At 42.9% G+C, this 13597-nt stretch overlaps 1 protein-coding gene across 5 annotated transcripts in view; it reads right to left on the bottom strand.

Moving 5' to 3' along the window:
- Positions 1 to 13597, bottom strand: part of shc1 (SHC (Src homology 2 domain containing) transforming protein 1) — a 40698-nt gene that overhangs the window by 7567 nt on the left and 19534 nt on the right. For 2 of the 5 annotated variants that reach the window (XM_058401269.1, XM_058401277.1), the window contains 5 exons: positions 4587 to 4751; positions 2727 to 2797; positions 1930 to 1993; positions 776 to 895; positions 94 to 147 (listed from right to left, as the gene is read on the bottom strand). In XM_058401269.1, the coding sequence (XP_058257252.1) occupies positions 94 to 147; positions 776 to 895; positions 1930 to 1993; positions 2727 to 2797; positions 4587 to 4751 (474 nt within the window). Of the gene's footprint in view, positions 1 to 93; positions 148 to 775; positions 896 to 1929; positions 1994 to 2726; positions 2798 to 4586; positions 9798 to 13597 lie in introns of those variants that run through there. The other 3 variants (XM_058401286.1, XM_058401262.1, XM_058401293.1) reach the window with 3 other exon arrangements.

Below are 13597 nucleotides of genomic sequence, written 5' to 3'. Positions count from 1 at the left end.
GAGCAGGTAAAGGAGAAAAAAATAAGATCCAGGAGGAAAAAAGATGAACACAGAAAGAAAAAAAACGGCAAGAGTGAAGGATGTGGGACTCACTGGATCTCCTCCCGATGCAAAAGAGATGGACTGCATGTGATGGTTGGCGATAATCTGTAGGGAGACAAAAAGGTGAAGGACGAATGGAGAGAGAGAAAATATGGTTGGTGTGACGGTTAAAAAAATAAGTGTGAGAGTGGAAATCAAAAAAAAAATGGTGGGAACAATGAGTATGTAGAGTCTGGGGTTTAAAATAGCAGACATTATGGATCAGATGCATCCAACCAATGATTCACAACAGACAAGTGAGACACTACAGACATTCAATCAGCTTCTGTCTCACTGTTAAACTAATCTCAGTCTCAGGTCCTTGCTCAGGAGCCTGGGAGTGAATGTGTGAGGCTACATTCATAAAGATCCGCTACAAACAGACTTTGACAATGTAGGAAACCTGCCAAATTTGCTGTAAGGCATCCGTTTGTATACTCCACAAAGGCAAAATTACAGGAACTACAGTGCAGCTTTTTTTTCACTTGCAAATTTGATCAACACAGTGAGATACATGTAACACTACCTTTAAATACAACCATCAATAAGCAACCTAAGTGGGCATCTGGCACCCGTTTGGGACAAATTCTGTGCTGGAGAGCTGCTTTCTGACCAGAACACAAGAATGAAAAGCTTATCATATTATTTCATCATGAGAGAAAATCATCTTATTTTTCTTTCTCTACCATCTGACCTGTTTGCTGTCGGTGGTCAGTAGGTTTAAGCTGTTGGTCGACACGGTGAGGTTGATTGTCATTCCAGCAAACCGGAGGTTACTCTTCCCTAGGATAGTGGTCATACACCGAGATGTAGGCTGGAGACAGATACAGACAGAGAGACGAAGTGGGGGAAAGAAAAAAGACGAATAATCATCATTTAATAATAATCACTATGGCACATTATTATCAACACTTCCACCGCAGCGCTCGGTTTTCTCGGGCTCGACAGTAACTGTGCTGCAGCTGCAAGGTTTCGATTAATGTGCTCAGTCTTAAAGTTTATTTCCAGTGTAACAATGTGCTCAGGCACTTGTGTATGGCAGATGCTTTACGTAAACAGATTTTAACAGTTTTCACTGAGCAGAATTTTGGAAAGCGTCTCTTGTGCCACTGTTTTATAGCCACCTTTATTCGTTCGGTAAAGCTGTCCCTTTAAGCTTTCCTTTATACAAAAGTCAACTCTGTGGCTTCTTGTAAAGATGACAAGCTGCCCCCCCCCTTTGCTTCAAGATAACAGAAAAGCTGCTGAAGAAGTTGTTGGAGGAAGTGACTGTTCATAACTGTTATCGTGCAAGTTACACACTTTAAATGCAACTATAAATGCATGATTAGTAGAAAATTTGTTCTAGTGCACACAGAGGAACGAAGGAACAGCTGCAGAGATTACTTTGGGAGTGTCTGGACGACATTCAGGCTTGTTTCACTCAAATGCTTTTATTCTCTGGATGTACAGGGTCAGTATGACCCAAACACCACAAAAATGTAGCAGTGGGTGCCATAAAAATGACAGAAAAATAGACTCTCCCTGAGAACAAACTCTGAACAGAGCATAGAGACAGACAGAAAATCAGGTTGGACCATCACACATGGTGACATGAGCATGCTGTGGAGCAGGATTGTCGAGTGTGTGTGAATATCTTTCTGTGATGCCCCTTTTGCCAATTTTAATGCTCTAATCCTGCTACGTGCAGTTCACAGCCCCAGTGTATATGTTTCTGTCTTAAAGTCTTGTCTAACGCTATAGTCTGACACTAAAGAGACAGCGTGTGCATCGTCTGCTGTATAAGCAAGTCGGGGAGAAGTGAACGGTGATTAAATGCTGGGTGAATATTAGTTTAGCGCTGAATACCTTCCTTCTGCGTTGAGCTCCTTTGGCACCTGGTACTGCCTCACACACCACTGAGATTGCCTCCCTGAAACACAGAGAAGGCCCAGTTACTCACACAGGAACAGTAGCAGGCAATACTGTGTGTGTGTGTGTGTGTGTGTGTGTGTGCCCTAATCAGATTATTAGTCATGGATTTCCATCATGGCTTTTTTTTTTCCGTTCCCAGATTTCACACTCTTACACAATATTAGATTAGATCTCTCTTACACACACACACACACACACTCCTTTCCTCCCAAAAAAGTCAACAATCTAAAAACAGGATCATGTCTGGTTTATTCAGTTCTTTGTAACCAGACGCACAAAACTATAGAGCCATACAGAATAGCACCCGTATGGCTGGACAAGGAAACAAAATGGATAAAACCACAAGGATTCCAGAGGCTTCCAGATGCTGCTATAATAAGAGTATGTGGCAGCAAGGCCCCGGATGATGGCATCCAAATGCCTCCTCTCTCCTCTTTCAAATACACGCACATCCGCTTGGTAGAGTGCATAAAAAGAGAAGTTAAAAGAAAAAGACATCTTTCTCTCTCTCTCCCTCTCTCTTTTATGATCCCTCCCCCTCCATCCCTGACCACAACATGAGAGGAGAGGCATATGAGAGCAGGAGATTAATATTTAATTAAAGGAGAGTCTTTTATCCACCATAGTAGCAGTGTGTCTGCACTGATATGCATGTAATGAACCTAATGCATTTGCGCACACACACACACACACACACACAAATACAGTACGTGTGTGACTGCGAGTTTTACCTGGTAACCTGAGTTCTGGTGTTGAAGTCCAGCGCCCTCATTGACTGTAGCACCTCGACGCAACCCATGTACTGCAGGAGGAAGAAGAAGAAGAAGAAGAAGAAGAAGAAAAATAAACAATGCTGCATGTTAGCCCAGACCACTTCCTGTATCTACCCACACATAAACCAAACACTGAGATAAGATAAACAGCAACTAGGATAAACAGAAGCACTGTCATATCGTGCTAAAAAAAAAGTTACAATAAGAAAATAGAAATAAAACAAACACTGTTGTATATCTAGTTTCTAAAGATTGCACCTTTAGCTTTATCTCTTTATCTCCATGTCACCTGTACTTTGTCTTTGTTCTGTGTAGCACCTTTGGTCTAGGAGGAACGTTGTTTCATTTCACTGTGTACTGTATCAGCTATATATGGTTGAAGTGACAATAAAGCTTCTTTGACTTTGGCTGATCATATAATATCTTCTAACTTTTATATGTAAAACACATTTGGAAATGGAAGTTGCACATATTTTAAGATTTTATTTAATCCCCCATTTTCTCCCTAGATTGGACCATTCCTCCCACGAGCCTGCTCTCTTCTATCACACAACAGCTACCAACTGGGCAAGATGGACAGCCACACCTTCCCGGACAGCTGCTCTCCACCCTCTTCCGCATACCTGAGCTCACAGATGCCCACGATTGGCTAGTGTTGCTGTGATTGACAGGGGACAGAAAGTATGCCGTTCCTCCCACCCAGAGCGAGTTCTGCTCTGTTGGACTCCTGGAGACAGATGGCTTCCTTTGGCATCCTGAGGATGCAAACTCCAAATGATTTCCAAATGATAAAGGGAATGTTTTTCACTTCTCAGGAGCTCACTAATATTGTTATTATATTATATAATATACTAATTAAGAATTTCTCTAACTATGGCCTTGGTTCAAAGTTGATTGCATTGCTTTTAGGGAACTTTATAACTGGTGCAAAATAAAAAATATTGCTTTGGTGATTGATTGATTGATTGATTTATTAATTAATTAATTAGCTTGGATTATATTTCAGATTTTCACCATCATGACTGCCCCCAAAAGGAGCTTGTACTATCTTAAGTGATGATGACCAAATAAAGCCCCAATATTCAACAGTATTTGTTCTGGGGTTTGAACTGTAACAGGATTTGAGCAGAGATGGAAGGACTTGAAAATGGTCAGAATCTGAAAGTGAGTAGTTAAAAAGCAACATGAAATTTAGGATCTTGTCCCACATCATGTTGGACATTTCAGAAAGCTCTGAGACATATTACGTTGTAATCTGCTTTGGGTTATATGTGTGAAGGGACGCGTCACCCTGTTTCACAGTAAGGACACAAAGCCAAGTTTCTTTGCAGCTGCTGTCTGTACATCATGAGTCAGAGGTTCAGTAACACACACAGCACACACACAGACACACACACACAGACACACACACACAAAAAAGAATTTCAGGGAATTATGATACTGTATGGGAAACGGTTTTGAAAGTTGGGAAAATATAAAGGAACCTAATAAACAATTATTATGGGAAAAATTACTAAAATGTGTCAGAATTTATTGGATGATATTAACAGGATTAAATGGAATTCTGTTTTTTTGAATTTAGTTTTTTTGGTTTAACTCGTCCCAGTGGCACATGTGTAATGGGGGCTTATTTCATTTTTATAGTTTAGTTATATAATCAGAGTCTGAACTAATTTTATTGTCCAAGTAAGATTTCATTTACAAAGAACGTGTCTTGGTAATTGTTGCACTGACACGAAGTGAAATAGACAGAAGAAAAAATAGTACGGATTTTTATGTATTCCATAACCCCAAAGTATTTAGTTAAAATATTCTTACCCTAACGGTGTAGCTGACGCCAGTAGTGCAGACCACATTGTCCGAGTGCAGCCATCCTCTCGTGGGCTTGTTGACGAAGGAGCCATGGCGCGTCCACTCGTCGCCCCCGAGCTGACCCCCTTCCACACGGGTCCTCCGCGACGCGCCACCAAGCCGGTTCATGTCCTGTGGGGGACGAGGAGGAGGAGAGGGAGCCATTAGAGGAAGTAGAATAGGAGCAGGAGGAGGAGGAGGAGGAGAAGCAGAGGAAGAGGAGGAGGTGCTGGGTGTCTCCTGGGGCCTGCTGGACGCTTTCAGGCCTGGGAGAAAGGTGGCAGACATGCCCAGCCGCAGGGAGCCCATCCTGGGAAAGAAGGAGCACAGCGTAGTGGGGCTGTTCTCAGCTGGCCGAGGGGACGTCGGGGGCAGGATAGGGGCCAGCGATGAGGAAGACAGAGATGAAGCAATGCTCGGAGGAGTAAGAGGGGTGAGGGGGGCTGAGGAAGGGAGAGAAGGATTAGACGCCGTCTCGTCTGTAGAACTGAACGAGTCACTCCTGAAAGGGGTGTATTTAGTTTTGGGGACGAGTTCCATTTTCCACTCGTCTAGCAGTTCAGCTCTGAATTGAACAGGCCTTAGGTTCTCTTTAGGTCTCTCCAAGTGTCTCTTTCGAATAAATTGCAAACAGGTCCTTTCTTTTCTGTTACAGTTCCTTGTTTCTCTCTGTCTACTGATCCCTTCATCTTTGGACCAAAGAAATGACAGTGTTGCTGTTAGCTCAGTTCATTAAAAAAGAAGGATGTGAGAAACGGGGAGGGGGAGAAAGGCTATGTAGTAAAGAGAATAAAAGTGTTTCCTGTTCCAAATCACGCAGACTGTGACATCAGTGTGTTCACACAGTGTTGGTGTGTGTGTGTTAACGTCTGTGTGAGAGGGTTTGCATCAGATCTTAGCCTGCATAGAGATAAATATTAATTCACATTTTATATTCGCATCATTAGAGCACCATAAGCTCCAGTGAGAAGAACCTCAGCTTGATTGTCTTCTTAATGTCAGTTTGTTGGTGTCTTTTAATGGCCTTGCACTTTACAGTAAAATGTGCATGACTGAAAGAAAGCTTAATAAATTCATAGATATTTGGGGTGTGTTTTGGTTTCGATGAGTTAGGCTAAGCTATAAGAGCTCTAATCTGAAAGAGTCCCATAAAAAACTATTAGCTGCAACTGAGACTCTAAGAGAAGAGGCTTCCAATAGACAGAGACAGATCAATATAGAGAGAGAGAGAGAGAGAGAGAGAGAGAGAGAGAGAGAGAGAGAGAACAGGTGAAAGACCAATGAACCACTGGATAATCTACCTCAAGGTTGAGAAGATCCTGATTAAAGAATCACACAAAGCCAAGTACATAACATCTCAGTGGTTTAAAGACTCATGTCCTGGTTTAAAAGCACTATATACAAATCATTCCAATCAAATCCTAAAGAGCTAAATGATAGAAATCAGTCCTTGTGATAAAAGAATACAGTAAACTTTACAGTGCAGTGGAAAGGAACCGAGTTTCAGATCAAGAACACAGAAAAGACAGAAAGCACCAATTCTAGTCTGGATCGAGCTCACTCGGCTGATCGCTTCCCTTCTTTTTCGCCTTTTTGTTTCAAGTCACCGACATATATATTCCTTCTTACTTCTCCTTCTCTCTCCTTCTTTCTCCAGATGATTCTGGGTCCCCTGTCTTCCAGCTGTATCCTCTCTCTCTCTTTCTCCTCTTCCTCTCGCCTCTTCCAAATCACTTCTGGCTGAGGTTCTCGTGCTCCTTCTATACCCTTTCCTTTCAGTTCTTCCCCTTCTCTATCCCTCCTCTCCTGGAATCCCTCCCTTAACCTCCAGACTGTGTACTGGGCCCCGTTCTTCCTCTCCTCCTCCTCTCGTTCTCGCTCCCTCTCCCTCACTCGCTCTCTTTCGATCACGCTCGCCCGCTTCTTCCAGATGATCTCTCTCTCCCCCGTTCCCCCGCCCACGTATTCTTTCCCGTTCTCCAGGCTGACTCTTTGTCCCTCCTTCCTTTTGGTTAAAAAGTAAGTCGACTTTCAAATATTCACTTTCGCTGATTGTTTCTTGCTAGTCAATAACCCAAATTCTTTCACTGAGAGACTCGAAACAAAGAAAAACAAGCCCCAAGTTACATAGCTAGATTGTTAAGATAATTACAGACATAGAAATATGACTGATTTAGAAAAAGGTAAACTAATCCTTGAGAGCCCTGAAACTGTTCTACCAATGTTCTAGAAATCAGATCAAAATATGGCTATTATAAAAGGTTACACAATTAGAGCACCATTTTGTACATCTGTGTGAGCCAAGTTATATCGTTTGTCATCTTCCAACATCTGGAACACGACTTCTCACCAGCAGCTTGTCAGTGCGACCGTAATGAGACTTGATTGGCTCGATCCGAAGTTCTGCCCTAAGAGATCTCCGACGGGAGGACTCATTAAAGGGAGGACTGGAAAAATCAATCACTTGCTCATTATCCTAAATGACACCTCCCATCTGAGCGACGTTTCTCTCAAATGGAGCAGGTCTTAATAAATCAGTTTCCTGAGGAAAAAAAACCCCACGTAATACAAGAAAGCAGGAGCTTCACATAAACACTTATGAAACCTCTGGCAAAGAAACAACAGTCTATATTTACCAGCTGTTCTGAAAAGTCGGGAACAGTGCGTGCGCACATGCAGAACAGTCCTACGAGCATGAAGCACAGTCCTAGTCCACTGCATATATTACCAAGTCCTCAGAAGCACTTTCGGTGACTAACAGTATCCTCGCTTCAGAATTCAGCTGGCTGACCTTTACTCTTGCTCTTTAGACAGTCATGTCCTCAGACACTTTCCCCGTTCCAATAGGAAAGTGCCAAGCATCTGCTTAAACATTACATCTAAAACATCAGATCGGACTGCTTTCTGACATACGGAGCTTCAGATTTGTCAGTCAGATTGTTTCAGCAGAGCACCAATGGCTTTAATCAGCGATATTGATTCTATCGTCTGTTGCCGTTAGAGAACGGTTCAAGTGAGACAAGACGAGAAATGGACGTCAAGGCGACAGCCCCGTGCACTTCCCCTAGAACCTACACTGCTCTGGTAGTGCTCTGGTAGTGCTCTGGTGTTGCTGTGGAGTGTAATAAAGTTGAACAAGCTTATTATTAAGCTCGTAGTGTCTTTTCAGTGCAGCTCTAAAGAGGTCCACTAAGTGCAAACGCTTATGAGACCTCACTGAGAGTTGATTAAATGCACCAACTCATACACATACACGGCACGTAATATGACTTGATGCAGTCCTGGAGTGTGAGCTGGACTTGGCACGCACATAGATCCCACACACACACAAATCTGTGCAAAGATCAGTGACAAAATGTGTTCTTAGTTTGTGACCAAGTGTGACGGGTGCACGGCGTACACAAAAGGCGTAAAAAAAAAAAAAAAATCATGGGGGTTAAATACTCAACAATAAGATTACAAAAACACAGAGAAACAGTACGTAGAACTGAGCCTTGAACAGTGTCGAACCACAGCAACTCGGATGTAGCACCTGTTCAGCGAGAATATGGCAGAATCCCTGTTCCAAGATAAAAAAAGTGGATTTATGAGTGGATGAAGTCCCAGTAAGTCAGCCGTTGTAAGAGAAGTAAAAGATCCAAAGTGTCTGTATAAGGCCTCACTGTGCGAGGCTGCAAGTGAAAAAAAGTGGCGTTCTGCTTCAGGAGAGCATGAAGAACACAAGGATGGTAATATTATATCGCTAGCATAGGGAGCAGCTTATGGGACAGGTTCAGTGGAAGCTTGGTTAATAAGCAGCCACAAACCTTGCCTTCACAAACCTCTGCCAGCAGGGATGGATATTGTTGGCACGCCAGAACGAAGATGAAACCTGAGTTTAACTACAACACAAGTGCTCTGTAGTCGACTCCAAGACCAAAATGTTTGCAATCCTGTTTTTATTTTTTTGCAACTGATGACAGATATTAACTTAAAAAAAAAAAAAAAAAAAGACAACACAAGACAAGACAGACAGACAAAAAAAATTCAAGCACCTTGAAATCTGCTAGTCGGCTCTTATCTAAATGGTGCGAGACGGAGTGACCTTAAAAGTTTACAGCAACTTGAATCATCAATGTTAGACTTCACAGTTGCCAGCTTGTTGCCATGGTGACAGAAGGCAGCGCAGATCTGTGCCAGACGAAACCTTGACGGAACCCAAACAGAAGGCGGAGAGTTCCGCCAACACACAACCTGTCAGCCGCGGCTCGGGCTAATCGGACGGTCGAGAGACTTTACACACACGCGCCGGGTTAATGCATGCTCACGCTCGTGCTGACGATCAATAGTCTGCTACACGCAACGCCACGAGACGGCAAAGTCCCGCCACTGTCTCTGCTGCCATAAAGTTAATCAATGTTGACATCTCAATGAAGAAAGCACCAGACACTCGCAGGGATACAGACTCTGCTAGGGCAGCAGTCCAACGAGGAAATCAAATATTGCTCGAGAGCACATACACACACATGCTTCCAGCTCAAACAGAACATCGCAACTACAACAACAACGTTACCACAATGTAGATGTGTCCAAAACACTACGAAATAATGAACTATTTCAATAACATAGAAAACTTTTGCATAAGAAAAACCTGATTTTTCTGCATATCATCTGCAAAGTAACACTAATAATGAAAAGAGTGAAGTCTGGACAGTCTGTACAAAAAAAAAAAAAAAAGACAGTCTGATTTCCTTCCTGTTTATTTCTCTCGGGATGCTGGAAAAAAAAGTAAAGGCAAAATGTCGATTCGTGACTCTCTCGATTCAAAAAGGAACTTATTAATCAGCTATGGTTTTGCTAAAGAAAAGAAAAGAAAAACAGAGCTTTTATATTCATGTGAAATTCTCCCCCTCAGTTCCCTCCCTGACAGAGGAAAAGGAGCTCTTGCTGTTATCCGTTGACTTGCTTCCTCTGGCTGAAAAATGACAGAGTCATGGTTGGGCTCTCCTTGCTTTCTCGTTTCCGTGTAGATCACTCTCTTCCCTCGTTTCTCTTGAACAAAAACAGCGATGTGATCTCCCTTTGTCTCTTCTCCTTCCCCCACGCTCACTCATCCTCCTCGCCTCCCAACCTCCGACTGCATTTGAGCAGTGTAGCCAACTGTCCTCTGTTCTCCTCTCCTCCCTGTCTAGCACTCTCTCTCTCTCTCCCTCTCCCTCTCTCCCCCTCTCTTGATGCACATTCACACATTGATGCTGCTGCTGATTCCTGTTTCAACCTCCCTGCCTCGTTCTCCCACCCCTCCCCTCATTTCCTCCCTCAGAGACTCCTTGCAGCGTCAGTCATTTATGCATTTGTGTGCGTGCGTGTGCATGTGTGTGTGTGTGTGTGTGTGCGAATGCGCCTAGCCTCCCTCTCTAATGCACATACTTATGATGGGGGTCGGGGAGAATGGGGAATATATGGACGCCGCCACTGATGGTTGGATGGAACAAATGGAAGGAAAAAAGTCGATGCTCCTCCCTTGGTAACCTAAGAGCTAGAAGGACAAAGGAAGGCTCACTGAGGATGAGTTCATTCCTCTTTCCTTCCTCTCATTTTCATGTTTCCTGTCCTCTTGTTTTTTCCCCACTTTTAACTTCCTTTGACCTCGTCCGTACCGTGAGATTGCTCATGCCCGTAAATGAAGCAGAAATGTGTTGGTCATTTCCTAAAGTGAGTATGGAACCCATGGATTCTGAAACAATCGCAAGGTTAAGCAAAAGATTTTGTGTTCCACACTTGCAAAGTATCCACACACACAAACTCTACTCTTCTCTCTCTCTCTCTCGCAGACCAGATTCCACTCATCAGTATTTCGGATAAGCAACCTAAATATAGGATGATCTGAACTACATCTCCCAGAGCGCACCAGGTGAGAGTCTTTACACAGCACCGAGGAATGTGTATGGAGCCGTCAGTGGGAGTCGTGTCAGTTTTCATTCAGCTCTCACACGTCACTATGCTGTGCTGAAATATCCCACAAGACTGCCAAGGGGAAAATAAAACACACACACACAGATAGAGGTAGAGATTGGGAGTGGGGTCAGATAAATACAGTCAAGTACATAAATATTTGAACATTGGCAAAGTTATTGTTTTTTAAGAAACTAAAAGTAATAGAAGACACTCATTTTTAAAACTTGAATAAATCTGTGAGCAGCTCTTTCCCTTCTTCATCATCTTCTCTTCCCATGATTCTGCTATACATTGATCTTTGTCTCATCTGTCCACAGGATGTTGTCTCAGAACTGTCCATTTTTTTTTCTGGCAAACTCAAATCTGTTCTTCCTGTTTTTGAGGTTCAACTGTGGTTTCTATCGTGCGGTACATCCTCTGCATCTACTCTGGTGAAACTTTTTCTTGATGGTTGACTCTAACACACGCACCTACCTCCTGGAGGCTGCTCTTCATCTTCATCATCTCCTTCACTGGGGAAAGAATTTTTCTGTCATCCACCACAGTTATTTTTTGTGGCTTGAGGAGTTATTGTGATCACCAGTGTGTTATTTCTTTTTGTGAAAGTACCAAACGGTTGATTTGGTCGAGTCTAGAGTTTTTTGCTATCGCTTTGATTTGATTCTTTCAGCCTAATTATGGTTTTCTGCACCATCAGTGACAGTTCCTTGGACCTCCTTAAAGTTAACAGCACTCAAATTCAACTCTAGACCTTTTATCTGTTTACTTGTAAGTGAAATAATGAGGGAATAACACACCTGGCCATGGAACAGAAGCAAACTGTTCAATTACTTTAGTCCCTTAAAAAGAAGCACATAATTCCCACACCATTCACCTGACAAAAAAAGCTGTACTGCAAGATCATATTCACATATTCTCACAGAAGAGGAGAGAGACACATACAATGATGGACACAGTGAGATTATATATATATATATATATATATATATATATATATATATATATATATATATATACACACTATATTGCCAAAAGTATTCGCTCACCCATCCAAATAATCAGAATCAGGTGTTCCAATCACTTCCATGGCCACAGGTGTATAAAATCAAGCACCTAGGCATGCAGACTGTTTTTACAAACATTTGTGAAAGAATGGGTCGCTCTCAGGAGCTCAGTGAATTCCAGCGTGGAACTGTGATAGGATGCCACCTGTGCAACAAATCCAGTCATGAAATTTCCTCGCTCCTAAATATTCCACAGTCAACTGTCAGCTGTATTATAAGAACGTGGAAGTGTTTGGGAACGACAGCAACTCAGCCACGAAGTGGTAGGCCACGTAAACTGACGGAGCGGGGTCAGCGGATGCTGAGGCGCATAGTGCAAAGAGGTCGCCAACTTTCTGTAGAGTCAATCGCTACAGACCTCCAAACTTCATGTGGCCTTCAGATTAGCTCAAGAACAGTGCGCAGAGAGCCTCATGGAATGGGTTTCCATGGCTGAGCAGCTGCATCCAAGCCATACATCACCAAGTGCAATGCAAAGCGTCGGATGCAGTGGTGTAAAGCACGCCGCCACTGGACTCTAGAGCAGTGGAGACGCGTTCTCTGGAGTGACGAATCGCGCTTCTCCATCTGGCAATCTGATGGACGAGTCTGGGTTTGGCGGTTGCCAGGAGAACGGTACTTGTCTGACTGCATTGTGCCAAGTGTAAAGTTTGGTGGAGGGGGGATTATGGTGTGGGGTTGTTTTTCAGGAGCTGGGCTTGGCCCCTTAGTTCCAGTGAAAGGAACTCTGAATGCTTCAGCATACCAAGACATTTTGGACAATTCCATGCTCCCAACTTTGTGGGAACAGTTTGGAGCTGGCCCCTTCCTCTTCCAACATGACTGTGCACCAGTGCACAAAGCAAGGTCCATAAAGACATGGATGACAGAGTCTGGTGTGGATGAACTTGACTGGCCTGCACAGAGTCCTGACCTCAACCCGATAGAACACCTTTGGGATGAATTAGAGCGGAGACTGAGAGCCAGGCCTTCTCGTCCAACATCAGTGTGTGACCTCACAAATGCGCTTCTGGAAGAATGGTCAAAAATTCCCATAAACACACTCCTAAACCTTGTGGACAGCCTTCCCAGAAGAGTTGAAGCTGTTATAGCTGCAAATGGTGGACCGACGTCATATTGAACCCTATGGATTAGGAATGGGATGTCACTTAAGTTCATATGCGAGTCAAAGCAGGTGAGCGAATACTTTTGGCAATATAGTGTGTATATATATATATATATATATATATATATATATATATATATATATATATATATATATATATATATATATAGAGAGAGAGAGAGAGAGAGAGAGATGAAGATAGATAGACAGGCAGACAGACAGATAGATAGACAGATAGATAGATAGAATTGGAGAGACACATGCAATGATGTTGAGTAGTGCGACAGAGAAAAAGAGAGCGAGAGAGAGAGAGAGAGAGAGAGAGAATAGAGGCACAGGCTTGACAGAAACACTGACCAGTTACACCTACAACATTACTACAATCATACATGAAGCTAAATAACAGAAAATAATCAGAAAATGATAAAAACAAGAGAAAAGGGATGGCAGGAGAAAGTCTATGTACAAAATGTCTAAAGATTTCACTTTCAAAAAAAGCCTTCATTTCAGTAACATGTCTCAACAGTGCAGTGATGAGAAACAACAATCCAAAGGCTTCATGCGGTGAATAGGTTCTGCTGCCTACGTTCAGTGTCTAAGAGCAGCAGTGCCATGTGGAAACGAGACTTTGAGAATATTTTTTTAAAGATGGCACTGACAATGACGCACCAGCTAACCTTTTATAGACTTCATGCTTCTTAAAAAGAGGCATATGCAAACTTTGGCTTTCATGGATGACAAGAGCAGGATATCCCCACAAAAGCAAATGGGGAAAAACCGGAGGATGAAGGATTCTGTCCAGAATTAGAACAATACCAAAGGGACAGACACCAGATCAGAACGAAAGACCAGTAAACCAGCCCAAGGTCAAG

Source organism: Hemibagrus wyckioides, linkage group LG01 (assembly GCF_019097595.1).
Source record: "Hemibagrus wyckioides isolate EC202008001 linkage group LG01, SWU_Hwy_1.0, whole genome shotgun sequence".
Lineage (NCBI taxonomy): Eukaryota > Metazoa > Chordata > Actinopteri > Siluriformes > Bagridae > Hemibagrus > Hemibagrus wyckioides.
This window is presented reverse-complemented; position numbering and strand designations above follow the sequence as displayed.